This window comes from Equus asinus, chromosome 10 (genome assembly GCF_041296235.1).
Source record: "Equus asinus isolate D_3611 breed Donkey chromosome 10, EquAss-T2T_v2, whole genome shotgun sequence".
Taxonomy (NCBI): Eukaryota; Metazoa; Chordata; class Mammalia; order Perissodactyla; family Equidae; genus Equus; species Equus asinus.
Genome location: NC_091799.1, coordinates 55,644,150 through 55,669,043, shown reverse-complemented (window position 1 = coordinate 55,669,043; position 24,894 = coordinate 55,644,150). Strand labels below are relative to the sequence as shown.

At 48.3% G+C, this 24,894-nt stretch overlaps 1 protein-coding gene across 4 annotated transcripts; it reads left to right on the top strand.

The window, feature by feature from the left end:
- Window positions 1-1,276: 1,276 nt before the first annotated feature.
- On the top strand, window positions 1,277-21,843 carry SH3BP5L (SH3 binding domain protein 5 like). 4 transcript variants are annotated; one of them, XM_070519523.1, is made up of 9 exons: window positions 1,569-1,701; window positions 2,174-2,773; window positions 7,697-7,775; window positions 8,128-8,236; window positions 8,801-8,863; window positions 9,028-9,156; window positions 17,453-17,614; window positions 19,070-19,243; window positions 19,799-21,843. In XM_070519523.1, exons 4-9 carry the CDS (start codon window positions 8,171-8,173, stop codon window positions 20,267-20,269), a joined length of 1,065 nt encoding a protein of 354 aa, XP_070375624.1. In that variant the 5' UTR covers window positions 1,569-1,701; window positions 2,174-2,773; window positions 7,697-7,775; window positions 8,128-8,170; the 3' UTR covers window positions 20,270-21,843. The 4 variants fall into 4 exon arrangements, with proteins under 4 accessions (XP_014710789.1, XP_070375624.1, XP_070375625.1 ...); XM_014855303.3 differs by lacking the exons at window positions 7,697-7,775; window positions 8,128-8,236 and having other exon boundaries at window positions 1,277-1,701; XM_070519525.1 differs by lacking the exons at window positions 1,569-1,701; window positions 8,128-8,236 and having other exon boundaries at window positions 2,647-2,773.
- The last annotated feature ends 3,051 nt before the right edge of the window (window positions 21,844-24,894 follow it).

The window sequence follows — 24,894 nt, the reverse complement described above, 5'->3', positions numbered from 1 at the left end:
TTATATGTGGGACGCCTGCCACAGCATGGCATGCCAAGCGGTGCCATGTCCGCACCCAGAATCCAAACCAGTGAACCCTGGGCCGAGAAGCAGAACGTGAGAACTTAACTGCTGCGCCACCGGGCCGGCCCCAATTTCATGGTTCTTGTAGGGTGAAACTATGTTAGTTGTTCCTTAAAAACAAAAGGAACGTGATAAAAGGCTGAGGCATTATTATCCATCATATTTGTCCACTTAGACACTTATTCAGGGTCCTGCCGCCTCACTGGAGGGAGAAAAGTCACTTTAGGAATTTTAAAAATGAAATTTCCAATTTTGTGGGAAAATATCTGTTTTAAATCACTTTGTGGGTTTTTTTTGGTGAGGAAGATTGGCCCTGAACTAACATCTGTTGCCAATCTTCCTCTTTCTGCTTGAGGAAGATTGTCCCTCAGCTAACATCTGTGCCAGTCTTCCCCTATTTTGTGTGACACGCCCCCTCAGCGTGGCTTGACAAGTGGTGCTAGGTCTGCGCCCAGGATCCCAACCTGCCGACCCCAGGCCATGAAGGTAAAGCGGACGAACCTAACCACTATGCCACCAGGCCAGCCCCTAAAACACTTTTAAAGTAAAGTATCTGGCTCTACTTAAAGAAATTTTTTCTCATGTGGTTATTCATGGGGCGAGGGGGGTTAAAAAAGAAGGAAAATTCAATCCATTTGCCTTCTCTACCTCGGGACAAACCTTGAGCTGGCTCTGAGGAAGTTACGCCTTCTGCAAAAAGAAAACATCCATCCTGAAGTCCACCCTTAGGCCTCGCCTGGCGACACCGAGAAGCGGTCGCGCAGGTCAGGTCTTTTCATTGATACACAAGGCCATGCAACAAACTCCTCCTCGCGGGCTTTTGAGCACTGAACTCACGTAACTAAGCTTCTAATTAGCGCTCACGGGGTAATCAGAGCCTCCACCACACTGCGTTCAGCGGCAGACAGCCTGGCTCGGGGAGGAGCCGGCGGCTAGGGGCAGCGCAGGGGTCGTGGTGACGGCGCCGGCCACAGGCCTCAAGGAGAAAGATTTACCCATCAGCGCTGTCCGTTTAGACACCGTTACTGAGGGTACCGCTAATCTCCCTGGAGTTATGACAGTCACTGCTGGAAAAACGACCTTGCGTCCCCCAAACAGAGTCCACTTGTCCCCGGGCTCGGGCAGCAGGAACGCCACATCCAGAAGCCCACAAACTCACTTCCGCCGCCGCTTCTGTCTTGCCGGGCGAGGCCGGAAGTGAAGCCAGAGCCGCAGAGCTGCAGTGCCGTAAAGCAAGATGGCAGCGCTCTAAGGATATGGTCCAATCTCCGTTTCATTTCTAGCACTTTCCTACCACCAGGGACTCTCGACTTCCATCACCCACCCTAGTTTTCCTCAGCATAACACGCTCATTCAGCTGTGGTGGAGGATGGGCTGGAGGCAACGGATAGGGAGCCTGAGCGTCGTGGGGCACCATTTTGTACGGAAACCGAAGGCTGGGCCGGGGCGAGTGTTGAGGAATCCATACGTGGCTGGGCCGGGAGGGAGGGGCGAGACGGCAGGAGGGTGTTGTTGCTGGATGATGTATTTCCGCTTCCTCTCGGTCCGGTCGTATTTGGTTGGACGGGCTTGCTGCGGGGAGGGAGGGGGAAGATTGTTTGCGGTGGAGGAGCTCCGCAGACGGAAAGGTAAACTGAGGTAAGGCTGTGAAGGGGGGCCTTTGTTCCCGGCTGTGTAGGAGGTCTGGGGGCAGGGCCCTAGGGATTGAGGAAGAGTGTGGGGTTGGACACGGGTGGCTCGGATTGTCCGCGGAGTTGGAGAGAGACGAGGAGGTGGGGCGGGGCTGGGGGTTACAAGGTGAATTGCAAAGCCGGGCGAGGGTGGAGTGGGGAGGGCAGAAGAGAAGCTGGCGTGGAGGGGAGGGTGAGAGCAAGGAGGGAAGTCTGGAAGCTGCCAGTGGGGGAGGGGCTGGGGCGAGAGGAGCTGGAACGCGGGAAGAGTTAAGAGCTCAAGTCTTTCGGGGCTGAGGAAAGAAGTTGGGTGGGGGCTGGTCGGAATATGGCGGTGTGGGAGGGCGAGAATGGAGTCCTTGGGAGGCTGAGGGGTTGGAAGGGGCTGGTAGCCGATGTTCTGATGCTGACCGTGTACTTGGCCTTTGTTTCCCCTGCAGCTCCCGCAGCCTCTGTTTGGGTCCAGCCTTTTCTCTCCAGCTGCCACCACAGCCTGGAGGCATCTGCCTCCACTCTCCCGAATGGTGCTCCTCCTCGCAGGCCTCGGCCCAGGATCCAAACCCCCTTTGCCCCCTACCTCGGAGCTGTTGCTCCAGATCTCTCCTGGTGGACTCCCTGGGACGGGGAGGGAAGAACTTTTGCACATTCAAGGCTACAGTTCTAGGAACCTCAGTGACGACTTGAATATCGCCCTCTAACCGGTATTCAAGTGTGAGGTTCTTCCTGCGCCCCTTTTCCACCCTTTGAGAAGAGAATCTCTTCCTGCCACCCAGAGCCCAGGAAGCCGTAAGCTGGGGCTCTGGTTCCAGCATGTTGGTCCTCTCGTGTGCATAGGGCTGTGCCCTCTCCCTGTCAGCATGGCTGAACTCAGGCAGGTTCCAGGGGGACGAGAAACCCCGCAGGGGGAGCTTCGACCTGAGGTTGTAGAGGATGAAGTCCCGAGGAGCCCAGTCGCAGAGGAGCCCAGAGGAGATGGAAGTAACAGCACTGAGGCCAAATCGTCCCCAAGAGAGGAGGAAGAACTGGATCCTAGAATACAGGTGAAAAGACTGAATAGGGGAGAGACAGGGAGCCCAGATTCCAGCTTTCCTGAAGAGCTGCCAGATAAATGAAGGATTAGACTTGACTCTCTCCTAAGGATACTGGGGCAGGGAAGGAAAACAAGTTTGTCTACAACTCATTGCAATATAGTGTGACAAGTGCTAAAAGAGTTGTGTGTGATGAGTGTGCAGAGAAAGGCCAGGCCTGAGTGCCTGCGGAGTGTTGCTGAAGGCTTCACCGAAAAAGTGAAGTGACAAATTGGCAGCAGATGCAGGAGGCACACTTTAGGTCAGTGGAGGGTAGAACTGTTGTTCTTTTCAAATAAGCAAAGAGGCTGTTGGCTCAGAGATATGCAGTGAGTAGGATGTGAGAGGGGGTGACTTGGAGATTGGGAGGCAGTTTTGAATCTTTTCACCTCTCTCACCTTTTCATTAGTGCCGTCCAGGGATGTTCACATCTATAAAGGGTGAGACCTTTCACGTCTTATAAAGTTGGCATCAGGTTCAGGCTTAGAAGGAAATTTGATGGGTTCAGAGGGTTTTATCAGTCATGGTCAGTCCTTAATAACACACGTTCCTAGCTCTGAGGATGCTAGACCCATCACATGAATGGAAGAGCTGATTTATCGCCTGGGAGCGTTTACAGGCTAGTTGGTAGGAGGGCACATCTGTGTGAGGGAGACGTTGGAGCAGTGGGTGAGGAGGACAGGCACCAAGCGGAGGAGATTTGTGGCCAGTTGAGGCTGGATTGAGTGTTTCCGGGCAGCAGCAGAGAAGGGCTCCCTGGGGAAGCTGCTTGGGCAGGTGAGGGCCAGGATGCTCCCGTGTGTTTGGGGCCTGAGTGTGCAGTTTGGTCTGGTGGCATCTCCGAGGTTCTGATGTAGAGGTGACTCATACCTCTCTAGGCGAGCAAGAGCATCCTGGGGCTTGCATTCCTGGGCTTCTCTGTCAACAAACCTTTATTAGATACTTCAGTGAGTCAAGAAGAAATCAGAGCTGGTCCTAGCATCCTTCCTGCCCTCTTGGTGGAGGTTCCCAGGACATGTGTGGGGGAACTGTGTCTATGCTTAAGTGGAGCAGTGTTAAGCCATTCATTTACTGGCATGAGTCAGTAATTTATTTCTGCTGTGTGTTATGGGTATTGCATTGAAAACAGCTCAGTTTTTCCTGCTAGTTCCACAGATTTGTCCTCCACTAAGGAGACAAGTTGTAGTGAGAAAAGCTTTGGGCTGAGATTCAAGTAACTTCCAGCCCTGTGATTTGTGATTTTTCATGCAAGTTACATAACCTCTCCGAGCCTCAGTTTCTTCATCTGTAAAGTGAGAGGTTGTTCTAGCTGATTTGCGCAACTCCTTCCTGCTCTGCTCTGACATAGTGCTACTATTCTTTCCTTTCACAAACTCCTTTGCTTGTCTCTTGGTGAAAGTTTGTAGGTGGTGCTTTGGGAATGAGATCCCTGTCTGTTCCTTGGGGAGGAGGGCTGTGTGATGCCCTTTGTATACCTCCCTGCAGCATTCTTTGCCCTGCTCCAGAAGAGAACCCTCTGTGGTTTCTTTGCTTAGTTTCTCCGGCTCCTGTGTATTTTTCCAGTACCCACATAGGAGAGACAGTAGTTTGGAGAGTCAGTCTCATGCTCTGCTGTGTAATAAAGTAGCCACTAGCTGCGTGTGGCTGCTTAAATAAAGTCAATTAAAGTTAAATAAAAATTAAAGATACAGTTCCCCAGGTGCTGTTGGCAGTGCAGAAATAGAACATTTGTGTCATCCCAGACAGTTCTGTTAGAGGAGCTCTGTGAGAAGTGGAGAATACTGAGCAGGCGTAAGATTCACCTTGCCTCCAGTGGGCTTGCAGTGTTACTGGAGCAAGAGGGGCAGGCAGCCGCTAATCTCTCTTGCCAAACTGTGAGGTCTGTTGTGGAACGTGGGCTGCGTAGGGAAGAATGCTTGTTGTAGAGGCCTCCCTCACTGACGGTGCACTCATGGCTGGACAGGTGCTCCGGCCTCGGCAGGGATGCAGTGTCTTCTTGCCCTGTGGGAGAGGCAGCCTGGTGTGAGGGGCACCCTTCATGGAGGAGGCCAGCAGCATTCAACCTGTCTGGGTTTGGGCTCTTGTGGATGAGAAGAAGATTGGGGGTTGTGTCTTTTGAGGTCCCTTTTAGTGTTGGCAGTGCACAAGACCACGTTATCCTGATGATACATTTCAGAGCTTTAAATGGGTGTTTATTTTTCTGGATTCTCAGTGCATTCAGTGGGTCTCCACCCACAGATCCATCAGTGCCCACCAGGGAGCTTTAAAAATACCTGTTCCTGAGCCATGCCCAGACATCTGAATTCTCCTGGTCTGGGTGGGGCGAGAAGCGGGTTCCAACATGCAGTCTAGACCCTGTTCAGGTATTTTCTGGAACTCCCAGAGATGATTGCCCTTAGGGCGAGGTTCTTTCTGACATTGGGAAAGGGGTTTCTTGGCAGACATGCAGCTCTGTCCCCATTTTCTGGTGGGATCCCTTTGGAACTTGCAGGGAAGCTAGCTGGAGGCCAGCTCCAGGCCTACCTGGAGTGTGCTATTCCCCAGGGAAGGCCACTCTCTGTGTCTCCATGTCTTGACCTCAGTGTAGGTCTTTGAGGTCTCCAGGCTAGTCCTCGGCTTTCTGAAAGAGAGAGGGTCCCAGAGGAGGGAAGGAGTGAAGGAGGATGATGGTACGATGGGCCTGGGTCTCTTTCTCTGTGACTTTCTCATCCCCTCCCTTGTGGTGGGTGCATTCTTTCATCACCTGTTCCTCCTCGAGACTCTGCAGAGTGACTTTGCAACCTCATCTGAAGTGTTGGTTTAGCTCTCACAGGACAGTCATATTTCCTGTATTTCTGATTTCTTGGGCTGTGCATCACCCTGGCCCCGCCAACTGACCTTGGGCTTGAGTGTTTTAATGGCTTGCACAAGATAGGCAGGAGCATCTGTAGCCTGAGTACCCATGCCTTTAACTCAGTGGCCTGGCATCCTGGGAATGAGCCGGGTATGCTCTGAGAAGGTCGCCCGCCCTGCTAGCTGCTGGCTCTCTGATGGATGATGGGCTCTGACTCAGACTTCATCCTCTTCGAATTCCATTTCAGCCAGGTGCCAGGAGTCCCTGGTGGAGCAGGCCAAATGAAATGTGTCGCCAAATGCCCAAAACAGCCATGGGTGATTGTCAGCTTCCCCACAGCCTTGCTCTAGGTCTGCCCCCGCCTGTCTATCCCTTAACCCCTTTGCCCACCTTGCCCTCCACCATGCTCTGCTCCCCAGTTTCTTTGTCCTGTTAGAAAGAGCTTTGTGACTGAGGGGCAGATTTCATCAACAGAAGGCTTTTTAATTGCTGGAGGTGCTCGCACATGCACATGGAGTCCCATGTAGAAAGACATGTCCATTCCCACCCTTTCCAATGCCGGAGTCCTTCATGTCCTTTTTCCAGTAGGGATAACTTATGTAGAGCCATTCATTCCTCATGATCTTGTCAGGGGCTGGGAGCACTGTAGGCCATGAAACTGAGTGGAATCCAGTCTTGGACCTTGATTTGCCCACAGGAACGTTGCAGGGTGGCGTTTACCCACCTCCTTCTCTTCTCCTCCAGAATCAATGTTTATTGCCCTCCTGAGGCCTGTTCTTTTCCTTCCAGTGCTGTGGTTTTCCTAGGTTATGGTACTCCTGTCTTCTTGGTGACGTCACACAGAGGTCACAGTAGCAGGAAAGCCAGATCAAAGGTCAGGTCCTGGATCCAGTCCCAGCTCTATCCCCGGTTGCCCACCTCATTGCTTCTTGTTTATCAAATGTGAATTAGCTGAGCAAGAAATATTCCTGCAGAAGCTGCTGAAAGGACTGTCACCTCCTTTCCTAGTCTGAAACCCACAGTAATCCAAGTCAAGCCACAGGAAGCTGGGCCCAGAGGGGGAGAGGTTGCCTCTAATCCTGACAGGAGTTGCCTTTTCTGAGGGCCCTTTGGGGTGATTCCATCAGCTGCAGATGATGTCCTTGTTAGGAAGGCACTGTGAAGCTTAGAGCTAGCTCTGTGTTGTCAGGTGGAGTCTTCTGGGGTCTTCTGAGCCATGTTGGCTGCCTGTGGTTCCAGAGTGGTTTGTCGTCATCTTATGGACACTGGGTTGTGTAAGTAATCAGCTTGCCCATGTGCGCCAACTCCTAGACCTGCACTGTCCAGTACAGGAGCCACATGCTGCTGGCCATTTTGGTATGATACACTTGGATAGCCAGTACATTTGGATGAAATATATTGTTACAGTTTCATCTGTTTGGTTTTGCCTTTTAAAAATGTGTCTACTAGAAAATTAAAAATTGCGTGTAAGGTTTACATTGTATTTCTGTTGGACAGCTCTCTTCTGGAAAGTTTAGAGGCCGGTTTGTGGCCCTCTTTGAGGCAGAGTCTACATTGTTGTAGGTGTGCATTTTTTCATGTCCTTGTGCCTGGTTCTGTTATATATTTCTTCTTTTGTGTTTTTCCTTTTACTGTAATTAGGGCAAACTTGGTTTTCTGGATTCTTACTTGCTGGGCAAATCTTTTGGGGCTTGAGAAGGGGTATAGAAATAAAAGGACTGAAAGGGGATCATACACTGGGTTGTTGGAAGGGCCAAATGAGGTGCGCAGGAGCCAGTGATGGCAACATCACTCACTGCCAAGTGCACGTTGTTCCTGGGCCACGCCCAGCATGCTGGGTCCTGCTGGCCTTTCCAGGGTCTACAGGGCTTGTGGAAGAGGATCCCATAGCTAAGCACCGGGCATTTCTGCAGGTATTGCTCCTGCTCAGAAGTGTCATTGGCTCGCTGGGCTCTGGGAACTTGACCAAGAAAGGGTAGGAGAGGATACTCAAGGGCAGCATGCCTCCCCGCTCTCTGCCATGTCACTGAAAGGCCCGCTGGTTCCGTTGCTTCTTTTTTCAGCCCTGGGGCCAATGAGGTGCTCAAGCCAGCTTGTCTGGTGACTTCTCCCTGAGGCTGTCCCTCCCACAGTATTTACTATGTGAGTACTTGGGGTTGCTTTCACTCCACTGTCCTAGCAGACCTAGAGGCCTCTTGAACTATGCACTCTTCCCTAATCTTGACCTTAATTGTCCACAAAGCCTTCGTGATTCTGCATCTGCATTTCCCTGGGATCTGCCCTCTCCTCTCCCTCCTGGAAACTGCAGACAGCCTCCACTTTAAGGCTGGTCCCTTTAAGCTTTCCCTGCATTACTTAGATCAACCTTCCTAAACTATAGACCAGTTGGCGCCAGCCTCTGAGGGGCTCCCCCTGCCATTGGGAAAAGCCCTGGTATCCCTTCCCCTGTACCTTAGCCTTGCTGGCTTCTCACCTGACACCTTGTTTGCCCCAGGCACCTGCCTTTCTTTTGATTCCCGGCCACCTCCCTGTCACTGATGCTTTTCTGTGCATCCATCAAAGCTCTGCCTGGGAGCAAAGTGCCCTGGCCTTCCCATGCCCAGGTGAGTGATCCTGCCACCTCCACCACAACCACCTATCACATGGCTCCTCACACAACCGAGGGCCTGTTGCTTACTTACTGGGCCGTGAGCTGCCACCTCTCTGTGTTCTAAATTCTCAGGTTTCATGGTGCTGAGCTATGATAAGTATGCAGTAAGTATGTGCTGAGTGAATGGTCCAGGGGGTCATCCTCTCTCTGGGACAGAGACTGTTAGCTCCAAGGAAATTCATCCTGGCTGGAGTGTGAGGAGGAGGTGGTATAGTCTGATGGAGAGACTCAGGCTTGCTGCCACTTCTCTCTGTGCATACAAGTGTTCCATTCTCTCAACCTCGATTTCTTCATCTTCAAAATGGGGCTTTTACTACCTGCTACAGAGGTGGAATTGTGAGCATTACAGGAGACTATATATTAGGTCTCTGACAAGGAGGCATTCGACAGTGCCCTTCTCCTCCATTTCTTCCCTTCCCTGGTTTGGTGGGCTTTCCCTCTGTGCCCTGTGCTCCCACCCCACCTGGTTCACATGAGGCTTCCACTTCTCTTAACTCTCTGCCCATCTGTGTGGTAGGAGGAGCTGGAACATCTGAACCAGGCCAGCGAGGAGATCAATCAGGTGGAGCTGCAGCTGGATGTGAGTTTCTCCTTTTCCTCACACCCTTGGGCTGGTCCTAGGGGTGTCTCTGTCTGTTTCCCTCCCCGTTCAGTACAGTGGCAGGGGAAGGGGCGTGTGTGAGAAACAAGAGGGGCTGGGACCCATGCATACCTTTCCTCTGCCTGTGTCTATTCCTTTGCCAGGAGGCCAGGACCACCTATCGGAGGATCCTACAGGAGTCGGCGAGGAAGCTGAATACACAGGGCTCCCACTTGGGGAGCTGCATTGAGAAGGCCCGGCCCTACTATGAGGCTCGACGGCTGGCTAAGGAGGTACAGCCAGCTGACCCACGTTCTGGAAGGGCTGCGTGCTGAGCCAGGCCCTGGATTCTTCTATCTCTGTATAGAGTGGGAGACACAACACCTTTTCTCATTTCTTTTCTCTCTTTCTTCTCTTACCTTTGGTTCATGTCTCTTTTCTTTGCTTACCCCTCCACTCCTTTACCCCTCTCCCTCCCTTTTTTTTTTCTTTACACAAATAATGTGCATTCACTATTGGAAGACTAATTGTAACTGTAACTGTAAAACAAGATATAAGAGAAGACCAGAATCACCCCAAATCCTACCATGCTCATGTTTCGTGATTTTTGTACCTGAGATTTGTTTTAGTCAAATGTGGTAAGATGACAGACACAGAAAACTGCCTTGAAAGAAGAGTTTATTGGGAACTAGCACTTCCCAAGAGGAAGGGGACACGTGGGGAAGAATCTGGGTTGGTCCAGAGGCAGAAGGCCCAAAGGGAAAGCTTGGCCCAGAGCCTTTATTGTTTTTGTGGGAAGGAATGGGTAAGGGCAGGGTAGGCAACTTTGAGCAAGCTTAGGATTGGATGGTTTAAATAACTGTGGTGGGCTCTGGGCTATAGGAGTGGTCTCTAGTTTCTGGTGCCTGGCCCTGGTGTGATTTAGGGCCAGGGACAGTATTGGCTTGGTGTATGAGAGTTGCATAAAGGAGGTGGTGGGCTTTCGATATGTTGGTTTGCATATGAAAGGTGTGCTCACAGAGTTTACTGTCTAGGAGTTAACTAGTTCTGGGAGGACCAGCAAGGCTCCCAGGATGTCAAAGCATCATAAGATACAGAAGATAAAAAATGTGATTAATACAGCATAGAAAATCCTTTTAAAAAGAATTGGTATATATCCTGCCTAAATAAGATTACACAATGTGCTAATTTTTTTTTGAGCTAACGTTGGTTTATAACATTATGTAAGTTTCGTGTGTACAACATTATAATTCGACTTGTGTGAACACCACACTGCTCACCACCAAAATCTAGTTTCCATCCCTCACCATACAATTGACTCCCTTACCCATTTTGCCGTCCTCCCACACTCCTTTCCCTCTGGTAACCAGCAACATGTTCTCCGTTTCTATGTGTTTGTTTTCATTTTGTTTTGTTTGTTGATTTATTTTGCTTGTTTTAATATTCCACATAGGAGTGAAATCATATAGTATTTGTTATTCTCTAATTTATTATGCTAATTTTCACTTAGCACAATATCCTCAAGGTCCATCTCTGTTGCAAATGGCAAGATTTCATCTTTTTTTTATGGTGGCGTAGGATTCCATTGTGTGCATAAACTACATCTTCTTTATCCATTCATCCATTGATGGGCACTTAGGTTGTTTTTGTATCTTGGCTATTGTAAATAGTGCTGCAGTGGACATAGGGGTGCGTATCTCTTTTTAAATCAGTATTGTCATGTTCTCTGGATAAACACCCAGAAGTGGAATAGCTGGATCATATGGTAGTTATATTCTTAATTTTTAAAGGAATCTTCATACTGTTTTTCGTGGTGGCTGCACCAATTTACATTCCCACCTAGAGTGTATGAGGGTTCCCTTTTCTTCACATCCTCTCCAAAACTTGTTATTTCTTGTTTTTTTGATAATAACATTCTAATGGGTGTGAGGTGAGATATCTCATTGTAATTTTGATTTGCATTTCCCTAATAATTAGTGATGTTGAACGCCTTTTCCTGTGCCTGTTGGCCATGTGTCTGTATGTCTTCTTTGGAAAATGTCTGTTCAGATCCTCTGCCTATTTTTTAATTGGGTTTTTTTTTGTTGAGTTGTATGAGTTCTTTATGTATTTTGAGTATTAACCCCTGATTGGATATATGATTTACAAGTATCTTCTGCCATTTGGTAAGTTGTCGTCTTGTTTTGTTGATAGTTTCCCTTGCTCTACAGAAGCTTTTTAGTTTGATGTAGTCCCATTTGTTTATTTTTTCTTTTGTTTCCCTTGCCTGAGGAGACATATCCAAAAAGATACTGTTAAGACCGATATCAGAGAGTGTACTGCCTATGTTTTCTTCTGGGAGTTTTATGGTTTCAGGTCTTACATTCAAGCTTTAATCCATTTTGAGTTAATTTTTGTGTATGGTGTAAGATAGCGGTCTAGTTTCATTTTTTTTGCATGTGGTTGTTCAGTTTTCCCAGCAGCATTCGTTGAAGAGACTTTCATTTCCATTGTATGTTCTTGGCTCCTTCATCATAAATTAGTTGTCTGTATATGTATGGGTTTATTTCTGGGCTCTCAATTGTATTCCATTGATCTGTGTGTCTTTCTGCCAATACCGTGCTCTTTTGATTACTATAGCTTTGTAGTATAATTTGAAATCAGTGTGATTCCTCTAGCTTTGTTCTTTTTTCTCAGGATTGCTCTGAATATTCAGGATCTTTTGTGGTTCCATATAAATTATAGGATTTTTTTGTCCTATTTTGTGAGAAATGTCATTGGGATTTTGATGGGGATTGCATTGATTTTATTTATTTATTTATTTTTTGAGGAAGATTGGCCCTGAGCTAGCATCCACTGCCAATCCTCCTCTTTTTGCTCAGGAAGATTGGCCGTGAGCTAACATCTGTGCCCATCCTCCTCTATTTTATATGTGGGACACTTGCCACAGAGTGGCTTGATAAACAGTGCCAGGTCCGCACCCGGGATCCTAACCAGCGACCTCCGGGCCACCAAAGCAGAGTGCACGAACTTAACTACTACACCACTGGGCCAGCCCCTGCATTGAGTTTTTGATTGCTTTAGGTAATAGTGACTTCTTCCCATCCGTGAGTATGGAATATCTTTCCATTTCTTTGTGTCATCTTCAGTTTCTTTCAATGCTATCATATAGTTTTCAGTGTACAGGTCTTTCAACTCCGTGGTTAAATTTATTCCTAGGTATTTTTTTCTTTTTGTTACGATTGTAAATAGGATTGTTTCCTTAATTTCTCTTTCTGCTAGTTTGTTGTTAGTGTGTAGAAATGCAACAGGTTTTGTATATTGATTTTTCTTTTTTTTTTGAGGAAGATTAGCTCTGAGCTAACTACTGCTAATCCTCCTCTTTTTGCTGAGGAAGACTGGCCCTGAGCTAACATCCATGCCCATCTTCCTCTCCTTTATACATGGGACGCCTACCACAGCCTGGCTTGCCAAGCAGTGCCATGTCCACACCGGGGATCCAAACTGGCGAACCCCGGGTCACCGAGAAGTGGAACATGCAAACTTTGCTGTGCCACTGGGCCAGCCCCTATAGATTGATTTTTGTACCTGCAACTTTACCGTACTTGTTTATTATTTCTAATAGCTTTTTAGTTGAGTCTTTAGGGTTTTCTGTATGTATGTCACCTGTGAATAGTAACAGTTTTACTTATTCCTTTCCAATTTGGATCCCTTTTGTTTCTTTTTCCTGCATAATTGCTCTGGCTAGGACTCCCAATACTATGTTGAATCAGTGGTAAGAGTGGACATCCTTGTCTTGTTCCTAACCTTAGAGGGATAGCTTTCAATTTTTCACCATTGAGTATAATGTTAGCTGTGGGTTTGTCATATATGGCCTGTATTACATTGAGGTAGTTTTCTTCTATCCCCTTTTTATTGAGTTTTTATCATAAATGGATGTTGAATCTTGTCAGATGTTTTTTATGCATTTATCGAGATGATTATATGATTTTGAGTCTTCATTTTGTTAATGTAGTGTATCACGTTGATTGATTTATGGATGTTGAACCATTTTTGCATCCCTGGAGTAAATCCCTCTTGATCATTGTTGTATGATCTTTTTAAGGTATGGTTGTATTTGGTTTGCTAATAGTTTGTTGAGGATTTTTGCATCTATGTTCATGAGAGATATTGGCCTATAATTTTCCTTTTTGTGTTGTCCTTGTCTGGTTATGGTATCAGGGTGATGTTGGCCTCATAAAATGAGTTAGGATGCATTCCCTCCTCTTCAGTTTTTTTTGGAAGAGTTTGAGAAGGATAGGTTTTAAATCTTTGAATGTTTGGTAGAATTCACCAGTGAGGCCGCGTGGTCCTGGACTTTTGTTTTGTGGGAGGTTTTTGAAATGGTAATCATTGTTTCAATCTCTTTACTAGTGATCTGTCTATTCATATTTTCTATTTCTTCGTGATTTAGTTTTGGAAGCTTGTGTGATTCTAAGAGTTTTTCTATTCTCAATTGTCCAATTTGTTGGTGTATAGCTGTTCGTAGGAGTCTCTTATAATGCTTTGTATTTCTGTGGTATGTGTTGTAACTTCTCTTTTGTTTCTGATTTTATTTATTTGAGCTTTCTCTCTTTTTTTCTTAGTTTAGCTAATGGTTTGTCAATTTTGTTTATTGTTTCAAAGAACCATCTCTTTCATTAATCTTTTATGTTGTTTTTTTAAGTCTCTATTTCACTTCTTTCTGCTCTGATTTTTATATTTCCTGCCTTTTACTGACTTTGGGCTTTGTTCTTCTTTTTCTAGTTCCTTTAGGTGTAAGGTTAGATTGTTTGAGGTTTTTCTTGTTTCTTGAGGTAGACCTGTATTACTATAAACTTCCCACTTAGTACTACTTTTGCTGCATCCCATAGATTTTGGTATGTTGTATTTTCATTTCCATTTGCCTTCAGGTGTTTTTTGATATCTCTTTTGATTTCTTCATAGATCCAGTAATTGTTCAGTAGCATGTTGCTTAGTCTTCACATATTTGTGATTTTTCCAGCTTTCTTCTTGTAGTTTACTTCTGCTTTCATACCATGTGGTCAGAAAAAATGCTTGCTATGATTTCAACTTTCTTAAATTTATTGAGACTTGTTTTTTGTCCCAGTATATGGTCTGTCTTTGAAAATGTTCCATGTATACTTGGGAACAATGTGTATTCTGCTGCTTTTTGATGGAATGTTCTGTATCTATCTATTAAGTCCATCTGGTCTAATGTTTCATTTTAGGCTGGTGTTTCCTGGTTGCCTTTCTGTCTGAATGACCTGCCCGTTGATGTTAGTGCGGTGTTAAAGTCCTCTACTATTATTATGCTGCTGTCAGTTTCTCCCTTTAGGCCTGTTAACAGTTGCTTTAAATATTTTGGTGCTTCCATGTTAGGCACATGTATATTAATAAATGTTATGTCTTCCTAATGCGTTGTCCTCTTTATCATTATGTAATGTCCATCTTTGTCTCTTGTTACCATTTTTGGCTTGAAGTCTATTCTGTCTAATATGAGTATGGCTACACCAACTTTCCTTTGGCTGCCATTTGGTTTGCATATCATCTTCCGACCCTTCACTTTGAGCTTATGTTTCTCTTTAGAGCTGTCTCTCTCGTAGGCAACACATAGTTGGGTCTTGTTTTTTCACCCATCTGGCTACTCTGTGTCTTTTGATTGGCAAATTCAATCCATTTACATTTAGGGTGATTATTGATATATGAGGGCTTAATTCTGCCATTTTATCTTTTTTTTTGTGCTTGGTTTATGTCTGTTTTCTCTTTTCCTTGTGTTTCTGTCTGCCCTTTTAGTTTGGTGGTTTTCTATGATGTGTTTCTCAGTTTCTTCTTTTTTCATGTTTAGTATCTCTGCTCTAGATTATTGTTTTGTGGTTATTGTGAAGTTTGTATAAAATGTCTCAAGGCATAATATTCTTTTTCTGCTGATAGCGTCTTTTCTTCATTTGCCTGTAGAGATTCCATCCTTTTCCTCTTTCCTTTTTATGTTTTTGTTGTCACAAATTATACCTCTTTATGTCTTGAATATGTTATCAGATTGATGTAGCTATAGTTATTTTTAATGTTTTTTCCCCCTTTGTGCTATAATTAAGTGCTTAACAGCCTGTTCTGATAGAGAATTGAAATTTTCTGATTGTCCGCTTATCACCTTACTTGAAGTTTTCTGTACCCCCTTGCCTTTTCATTTCATTTAAAGAGCTCCTTTCAGCATTTCTTGTAAGGCAGGTCTAGTGATGATGAGCTCTCTCAGATTGGTTTATCTGGAAAGGCTTTGTTTCTCTTTCAGTGTTTTGAGTCTATCATTCTACTCTCTCCTGGCCTGTAGAGTTTTTCCTGAGAAATATGCTGATAGCTTAATGGGATTACTGGGTTTTTTTCCCGTCTGCCTTTAAAATTCTCTTTATTGTTGATTTTTATATAGCAAGTCTTGGAGAAGGTCTTTTTGTGTTGAGATAATTAGATGTTCTGTTAGATTCATGGACTTGTGTATCCAGTTCCTTCCCCAGGTTTGGGAAAGTTCTCAGCTGTTATTTCTTTAAATAAGCTCTCTGCTCTCTTCTCCTTCTGGGATGCCTATTATCCTTTTGTCACCTTTTCTAATGGAGTCAGATAGTTCTTGCTGAGTTTCTGCACTTTAAAAAAGTCTTGGTTCTCTCTCCTCTTGTACCTGCATCATTTCTAGGTTTCTATCTTCAAGCTCACTAATTCTCTCTTCCATATGGTCTGCTCTATTTCCACTGCTTTCTAATGCCTTCTTCATCTCGCTTATTCAGTTCTTCAGCTCCAGAATTTCTGTTTGGTTCTCTTTAGAGTTTCAGTCTCTTTGGTAAAGTATTCCTTCTGATGATTAATTGTATTTCTGAGCTCCCTGAACTGCCTTTCTGAGTTTTCTTGTAGCTTACGGAGTTTCTTCATGACACCTGTTTTGAATTCTCTATCAGACCACAGTCTTCTGTGACTTTCAGTTTGATTTCTGGAGAATTGTCATTTTCTTTTCATGATAACATGTTACTGTGGTTTCTCATGGTGCTTCCTGAGTTGTTCCTCTGACAGTTTATTTAAAGTGATGAACACCTTTCTTCTTTAGGTAAAGCTTTGTTTACTTTGAGTCTAACAGTTCAACAGGTTTTTAATTAGAGGTTTTTCTTTTGTTCTTTAGTAGGTGGAGCTATAGACCAAACTTTTGGTCTTTCTTACCTGAGCTGCCTCTGACTATGTTTGAGGATTGGCACTTTCCACCCTCCACGTCCTCTGCCAGAAGTGTCACTGGTGCCCTCCTCATCACTGCTTGCACCTCTAAAGTTGCTGGTGCCTTGCTGCTGCCAGTGTTACTGTGCTCACTAGTGTTGCTGCTGGGTGCACTGGCATGATGAGCGTTTCTGCTGCATCTGGGGTTTCCTCGCTTGTGGGGACTGCTGCTGTGGCAGGGGGAGTAGGAGAGTTTGGGGGAGCTGGAGTCACAGGCCCCTCTGCTGTGTCCAGGGTTGACAGGTGAGCGGTCGCAGCTGCTGCAAGGAAAGAGGGTGGGGCTGGATTCTCAGGCACTGCCTTGGCTGGAGGAACCGGGATTGCAGGCCCCACTGCTGCTCCTGCCTGGTTCCCTGTGGCTATGGGCACCACTGTGGCCTGTGGAGTCATTTGTATCACCTCTCCTGCTGCTACTGGCTTCCCTGGGGCTGTGGGGTTAGCTGCCGTGGCTGAGGGATCCAGGATTGTGGGCACTGCCTCTGCTGCTCCCCTGGTTCTGCTGCCTGTGTGTGTTCCAATCCATCCACCTTCAGATGCATCCTGGTCTGTTAGGCAGAGGACTCTTCACTGAGTTATGGGTGTTTTACTAGTTGTAGACTGAAGGGGAGAAACAAAGGGAGCATCTCCCACTGTCATGTTGCTGACATCACTCACCAATGCATGCTATTTTTATTTCTTTATTTTACTTATATTATGAGATGCTTCCTTATTAATAAACATCCATGCTATCACTTTTAAAGGCTGCATAATATTTCCATATATTAACTGTACTATTATTCATTTAACCAGTTCTCTGTAACTGAAAACTTAGTTTTGTTTCCAGTTTTTTGTTGGATAAGCATAGCTGTGATGAATATCTCTGAGCAGTTATCTGATTATTTCCTTCAGCTTACCTGCTGGGCTGGAGTTGATGGTTTCAGGGGTGTACTTTCTGTATGACTCAGTCCATGTTACTAACCACCTTTCAACTAAAGTCGTGCGGGTTTGTCTTTGTTCTCTCTAGGGCAAAAGGCCAGTGGCCTTTGAGAGTGCTGCATTTTACACACTCATCCTCCACTGGTAGTATCATTCTTTTCAACCTTTATGTCTATGTTTATTTTTCCTCTTAGGCCATATCCTTAAAAAATATTCTTTATAGAGAATTCTGTAAAGATTCTATTCTTTCTAGAATTTCTAAAAAAAGTTCTGTTCTTCCTTGGCATTTTATCCATAGCTTAGTTTGGGAAGTAAGGCCGACATTGCAACAGGCCTTTTCCTTCTCTTGTCCTTGCCCAGGGTGGGCCTCCATGGGTGGCCAGGTGTACCTTGGGGCACCGTGTCCTGATGGCCCTCTCCCCTCAGGCGCAGCAGGAGACTCAGAAGGCAGCACTGCGATATGAGCGGGCCGTGAGCATGCACAATGCTGCCCGGGAGATGGTGTTTGTGGCTGAGCAGGGCGTCATGGCTGACAAGAACCGCCTGGACCCCACATGGCAGGAGATGCTCAACCACGCCACGTGCAAGGTGAGCCCAGCAGTGCCAGCAGGTCCCCCTTGCTGGTTCCAGTATTTCCTTTCCTATCCCTTCATCTCATCACCTTCCTCATTCCTCTTTCTCTCTCTCTCTTTCTTCCTTTCCACTCTTCCCTCAGCTTTGATTATGTTTCAGGCAAAACCTGTTCCTTGATCTCTGCCCTGTTTGGCCTCCAGTGCTTCCCATGTACATTTCCTTCTGACTCAGAATGTCTTTCTGGGTTTTGCCTCCAGACGTGGGACTAACCGAACAGTTCACCCCTGCTGGATGCTCTGGATTCAACACTCAACATTTTGTTATGTTTATCTGTGACGACTCACTTCTGTTTTCCAAATGTTATTCCTTCCTTGCTTTTGAGCACTGCCAGTGTATCTTGATTTTTGAAGTATAATTTGTGTATCATTTCCAAGCTACTCAAAGGGGACCAGGGAGCAGGAAGATCCTTGGCATCAGCTCCAGTCTGCCACCTTTACCGTACAAAGGGCAAGTGTCTTAGTCCACTCAGGCTGTTATATCAAAATAACAGACTGGGTGGCTTAAACAGCAAATGGTTATTTCTCACAGTTTTGGAGGCTTGGAATTCCAAGATCAAGGTGCAGGCAGATTTGATGTCTGATTAGGGGCCCGATTCCTAGTTCCTAGATGGCCGGCCATTTTCTTCACTGTGTTCTCACATGGCAGAAGTCGCATGGGACCTCTCGAGGGCTTCTTTTATAAGGGTACTAATTCCATTCAGGGAGCTCCCCACATATGACCTTATCACCTCTCAGAGGCCCACATCCAATAACATCACATTAGGGTTAGGATTGCAACATAATGAATTTTGAGGGGACACATTTAGTCTAGCAGCAAGTGTCAGCTCCTGAGGAGTTGTTGTGTCTCGAGGTTTTTTGTGTGCTCCTTAGTCCAGGCCCATGGCCTTGCTTCACTTCCACTCTGGAGCTCACACAGAGAACACAACACTGCAGGAGGGGCTGTTGAAGCCGTGTGTGACAGGGCTCTGGTGTGCATGCCCAAGATCGGCCCCCTACTCCTGGTGGACGAAGTGGCTGGAGCCCTTAGCTGCTCCCTGTTCAGCCGTGGAAACTTGGAGAACCCAGTGCAGAGCTGTGGCTCCCCATGCTGGAGCTCCTCCCATCCCCTCAGCCCCAGCACTGAGGACTTCCTGAGGGTGATGGCTGTGGTAGCTGTGCTCACAGACAGACATTCCCCACACGCTTATGAGTGGTCCAAAGGCCCCAGCACCCTCTCCTTGCAGCAGCAAAGCTGAGTGACAAGTGGTACAGGTAATAATAGGCAGGTGCAAGGATCCGCTATTCTCCTTTGTATCTCAGGGGCTCAGTGCCCTCTCCAGGCTCTGTAGACAGTGGGGAGTGGCAGCCTGGGGCAGACAACAGGGGCAGGTTCCAGCTCAGTGATGTGTATCCTCCACCATACCTGGGCCAGGTGAACGAGGCAGAGGAAGAGCGGCTTCGTGGCGAGCGGGAACACCAGCGAGTGACGCGGCTGTGCCAGCAGGCTGAGGCTCGGGTCCAGGCCCTGCAGAAGACCCTCCGGCGGGCCATTGGCAAGAGCCGCCCCTACTTTGAGCTCAAGGCCCAATTCAGCCAAATCCTTGAGGTAGCTGAGTGGGAGAAGGGGAGAGTGGGTGAACAGGCAGCAAGCGTGGAAAGTGGGGGCAGGTAGAGAGGACACTGGTCTCCCTCTCTGGGCCATCTGCCAGAGCAGCATGGTAGGACAGGTGGTGGTGCATGTATTCAGAGTGACCGTGCAGGAGTCGGGGGTGGGGTTCAGGGGTGGGTGCTGGCAGAGAACCGAGTTAAAAGGGGGGTAAACAAGAGAAAAGTGAGAATTGGGTGAAACCAGGGAGAATGGGAAGAGAAACCAGGCAGACAGGGAAAGGGGACAGTGAGAAGAGGAGGAGCAGTGGGTGGGAATGAAGGCCTGAGAGGAAGGTCCTGGTCAGTTGGGCCCAGGTCAAGAGGAGGGCAGGATTCCTGGAGGAGGACCATAGAAAGAGAAGAAGAATTGCAGGTTTGTGGTGGGTGGTGAGCAAGGCCGAAGGCCTGGGAGAGGAGACCCCAGCACAGAGTGCCTTGTGGGGCTGATGGGACTCAGCAGGTCCAGGCCCATGGAGAGTTGCCCAGTGGTTCACCTCACTCTCTCCCTCCACAGGAACACAAGGCCAAGGTGACAGAGCTGGAGCAGCAGGTGGCTCAGGCCAAGACACGCTACTCAGTCGCCCTGCGCAACCTGGAGCAGATCAGCGAACAGATTCATGCACGGCGCCGGGGCCTGCCACCTCATACCCCGGGCCAGCGGCGCTCTTCCCCTGTAGGGGCTGAGGCTGGGCCTGATGGCGGCGAGGATGGGGACAGTGGGATCATTGAGGGGGCTGAGGGTGGGGGGCTGGAGGAGGGCAGTAGCCTGGGGCCTGGCGCGGCCCCTGACACGGACACACTGAGCCTGCTGAGCCTGCGCACTGTGGCCTCGGATCTGCAGAAGTGTGACTCTGTGGAGCACCTGCGCGGCCTCTCGGACCACGCCAGTCTGGACGGCCAGGAGCTGGGTCCCCAGAGCGGGGGGCGCTGGGCCAGTGACAGTGGAGGCCGTGGGGGCCGCCATCAGCGCAGCATTAGCCTGTAGTCCTGTGCTTGGGGTGGCTGGTTCATCTGTTATGGATCTGGGTCCCCAGAGTTGGGGGCACTGGGGCAGTGACAGTGGGGGCCGTGAGGGCCACCACCAGCGCAACTTTAGCCTGTAGCCCCATGTTTGGGGTGGCTGGTTCATCTGTTACTACCACTGGCCTGCCCAAGGCCAGGGAGGCTCTGAGCTCCCTCTCCTCGGGTCCTTGATTCCCTCGTTGGCTATGTCTGAGACATACTGCCTCTCATGGCTTTTTCACCGTTGTCCTCTCCCACCTTGCAGGTGACAGCTGTCTGCCTTACTCCTTCAGAAGGCTTGTCTCTGGCTCTCACGTCTCACCTTCCCTTGCCAGCTTCTCACAGTCTGATAGCCTTTGCGGTCCTTTCTGGTTCTCTCCTTCCATCTGTCTGGCATTTCCCCTCAGGGAACTTGGTCTAGAAGGCACAGGGGGGCCCATCAAAGAAGGTGGATGCTGGACTGAGTCCTGGCTTCTTGGTCCCTCAGCTTGAGTGAATGGACAGGTGCCTCTCCTACCTCCCCATCTCCCAAGGGGGCCCTAGGGGTACTGTAGAGCCCTCCTGGCAACCCTGTGCCCCAGTTCTCTGTCCTTGCCTGCCTGTGTATAACCGGGAAGATGCAGTGTGGGACTCTCTGCCTCCAGGAAGACACTGCCCGTCCCTTCAGTGCTGCTTCCTCATGACCTAAGCCACTTTGTTACGTGTGCCCCAGAGCAGGACTTAAAGGGTACCAGTATCAGGGAAGGTGAAGCCCAACTCCAGGATCAACAGACGGGGGACACTACCAACTTCAAACAGACTCCCATTTGCATGGCGTTTTCCCAACTGGGCTTAGCCCTTAACATTGCCAAGGTGCTAGTGGGTCTCTAACAGGGTCCATGTTGGGGAATGGAGATGTAATGAAGTCCTGATGGCTGAAGCCCTTGCCATTCCTGCTGCAGAGTTAGGTTCACTCATTGTGGGTCGAGGTTGCTGAGATGAATTTCAGCACTCTCCTGCAGAGTGGAGTTAGGGAATTTGGTGCTCAACTGCTCTCCCTCGCCCTTCCCCAAACCGCACAGTACCTACTCCAGGATCCCTTGGGGAATGCTCAAGGTTGGCTGCTGAGCCTCCCCTGATGTCAGCTGGGGTTGGCCTGGGGTGAAGGGACCTGCTCTCCATAGGAAGCAGTTCCAGGTGTCTTGGAGTGTTCCCAGGCTGTGTGGTGGGGAAAGGTGGGGAAGCCACACCGAATCTGGGTGCTTCAGGAGAACCAGTCCTTCCTCTTATCTCACCCCAGGAAGGCTGAGAGCTGGACACTGGGCGGGAGAGCTCATGTTCTCCCTGTGTCCTGCTATGTTCAACTCGGGGAGGAATGGGCCTTGGCATGGAGAGAGTCTCCCTGTCCTAGGGTTGAGGTAGGGTGGTCACAATGAGAACCACTGGGTTTGAGGTGGCCGTGGATGGAGGGAAGAAAAGGAGGGAGGACATGGGTGTGCGTGCGTGCATGTGCCGATGTGTATGTATGGGAAAAGGGTCTGCCCCTGAATTTATTTAAATAAAATAGTTTATGTAATAGTAATGTTTACTGTCCCTGTCAGGAGAGGGAGGAGGAGATGGGGGTGAGTATGGGGAGAGGGGAAAGAGCAGGGTGAAGTGGGGGTTCTGTTCGTTGGGGTAGTCAGGGAAGGCCTTTCGGGAGATGAAGGATGAGATGGACTGAAGCAGGCCACAGGAGGAGGGAAGGCTTATGGCCACCAGGCCAGGGTGAACATGCACCAGGCAAGTCTGGATGTGATCTTGGAGTTGCACCCCGTGCCTGCTGGGCAAGTAAGGGTCTGCAGGGTGGAATGCATGTTGTGAACACCATGGTCCAGATGAGGTGAGGGTGCCAATCCTGCACGTGTCTGGACGTGAGCATGAACGAAGGAGAGGGGCCAAAGTAGGGTTGCGGGATTTAGCAAGTAAATACACTGGTGCCCAGTCAGGCTTGAATTTCAGATAGGCAGTGAATGTGCTTTGCGCTCTGCAATGGTTAGGACATACTTATACTAAGTTCTTTGTTGTCTACCTGAAATTAAAACCTGGCATAGATAAGAGATGGTTCCCATGTCAAGGCTTGACCTGTCGTGGGGCAGGAGGGGTTTAAGTGTGTTTGGACCCACATCCTCTGAAACATTTGGTGGATTCAGGTGGGGAAGGGATGAGAACTTGAGGAGCATGGAGGTGGAGAGCAAAGGCTTTGAACTGAGCTCCACCAGAGGTATGCCTGCATTTAGAGCCAGGTGAGGGAGTCAGCCGAGGTATGGAGAAGGTGCTACCAGGGAGGAGGGCAGGAGACCCACTGGAAACCTGGTGGGAAATGAGTGTCCTGAAGACCCTTAAGGGGCGGGGTGAAGGCCAGGAGTTGGAGGAACAGGAAGGCAAAGCAGTGACCTTGGTGACCACAGATGGGAGATGGGCCACTGTGGACTGAACATACGCTCCATGCCCTTTGACAGGTACTGAGCAGGTGTGAGACTGCCTTTCCTGACCTGGCCTCTTATCCTAATTGAGAAATAGACTGTGATAAGGCACATGAGTGCCAAAATATTTCCTTTACCACTAGAAGAGCTGCTATGAGACATGCTTCTATGTCCTTGGGCAAGTGGCCTTTCTGAGATGACACCCCAGTGTATTACTACTGCCCTATCCAGTCCCTGGCAGTGCGGGACCTGTAAGGCTCCTGGTATGAAGGAGCCCTAGGAAAGAAAGGCTGGCTGTGCCTACCCAATTTCTCTTTGTAAAAGTTGCCTGCTAGATAAGGCAAGAGTGGAGAGAGACCAGGAGAGTTAGAGCTAATGGTACTTCCTTCACGTGGAAGAAAACAGGCATGGCCAATGTGCCCCCTAGCCTTATCCTTACTATAGTGGCTTGTACTCACCCAGTGTGTCTCATTTGCCAGGCGTATGCTTTTACCCATTTAATCCCCACAACAGTGTTACAGGATGGGTAGCACCATGATTTCCTTTTCACAGATGAGAATTCAGGCATGGCAGGAGGGCCCAGTCTGCTCCTAACCTTGTGGAAGGTAATGGAGGCAGTTGAAGTATAGAGTCCAAACCTTTGAGTGAAGGATCTCACAGGAACTAGAGGTGAGAAAGAAGGAATGGGTGTAGGTCACTTCTTAGGAATTTTTATTGGGAAGATGAGCTGAGAAATATCAGGAGGGTCAAGGAGTTCTGTTTTAAAGAGAAGAAGAGATAGTCAAGTTGTGGGGGATGTGGAGTCTCTCATCTCATTCCTGTACCATGTCACGTTACATGTCACACTAGTAATGAGTTCTTCGGAACTATGTCCTCCCCAAGTGGGCAGCTGGGCCTCCGTCTCCGTGGCACCCAGCACATGCCTGGCACCTAATAGATGCTCAGTAAACGTGCTTTTGCTTCCCTCTTCTCCCCACAGACTGAATCTATACAAGGTTACGTTGTTAGTGTTGCACTTAGGAGGTCAGAATCTGTATTCACAGTTCGAGGATCATTCTCCACACCTCCAGGCGGTGTTTTCGAATTTCTCTATGCTTCAGTTTTATCACCTGTAAAACGAGAAAATCCAGGCGTATTGTAGCATGATTCCAGGTCAATGGGTGTTAGCCACAGTGATCCACGTTAGCATTTCTCTCCAGCTTCGGGATATAGTGAATGTCACGTAAGGAGGCCTAGTCCCACCTTGTGCTAGACAATGAGTTTCTTTATAAAGATCCTGCTGAAGGTTGGGGGGTTTCTCTCTTCTGGATGTGATTTTGGTAGTCACCCTTATTACTGCCTCTTCTGGATGGGCTTCTTGGGCTGTCATGGTCTTGCTGTGTCGGCAGGGGGCGGCAGCCACTTGAAAGCGTGCAGAGCGAGATCTGGGTCTACCGCCTGTAGTGTTAGACCCACAGACCTGCTAGGTTCACCTCCTTGACACTTGGCTGGGGTGCCTGAGAAAATGCTGGGGTGGGAGAGGAGCTGTATACACAGAATCAAGCTCCATCTGTCCCCACGTGGGCATCTTGCCTGTTAGTGGAATTGCTCACTGTGTGTGTCAGCTGGGCCAGGTCTGCAGGGCAGCCAGTCATTTGAGACCAGATGTCCTGTGCCTGTTGATCTGCCCTGTTCTCAGAGCTCGCCTCCTTCCTGGTCCTTCCTAGTATACTGTCCCTCTCCCTTCCTCGGCCTCCTTCCTATTCCACTCTTGGGAAATCCTTTTGGCTTCCCCCTGCCACCATTTCTGAGCCCCAGGCTGCCACACTGTGCTGTACTCTGAACTGAGGGAACCGACAGACCATTTCACTGGCTGGCAAACAGATGTGTGTAGTTTGTTAAGAAATTTCTACCAGGATCTTTCGGAGTGCAAAACACTGTGGTAGGGCTTGTTAGGAATACCATAAAATATAATACCGTAGGTGGGGTGTCCAGGTAAGGAACACAGGTGCGAACAGGTAACAGGTGATGCAGGGCAGTGAAAAATAGATGACTGAAGAGGCCTGCAGTCAAAGAGGGCTTTGGGAGGTTAGGAATGAGACCTGGGGGCTTCGGGCAGGGGAGTGTTCTCTGAAGCTCTGAACCAACCCCTGGCCTCAGGCTCGAAGGGTGGTGGCAGGAATAC

Excerpts from the sequence above, each read along its gene's own strand:
- SH3BP5L (XM_014855303.3), top strand. The coding sequence starts at position 2,591 with ATGGCTGAACTCAGGCAGGTTCCAGGGGGACGAGAAACCCCGCAGGGG. Across the intron at positions 2,774-8,800 it reads AACTGGATCCTAGAATACAG|GAGGAGCTGGAACATCTGAA; the intron begins GTGAAAAGACTG and ends TCTGTGTGGTAG. Across the intron at positions 19,244-19,798 it reads AATTCAGCCAAATCCTTGAG|GAACACAAGGCCAAGGTGAC; the intron begins GTAGCTGAGTGG and ends CTCCCTCCACAG.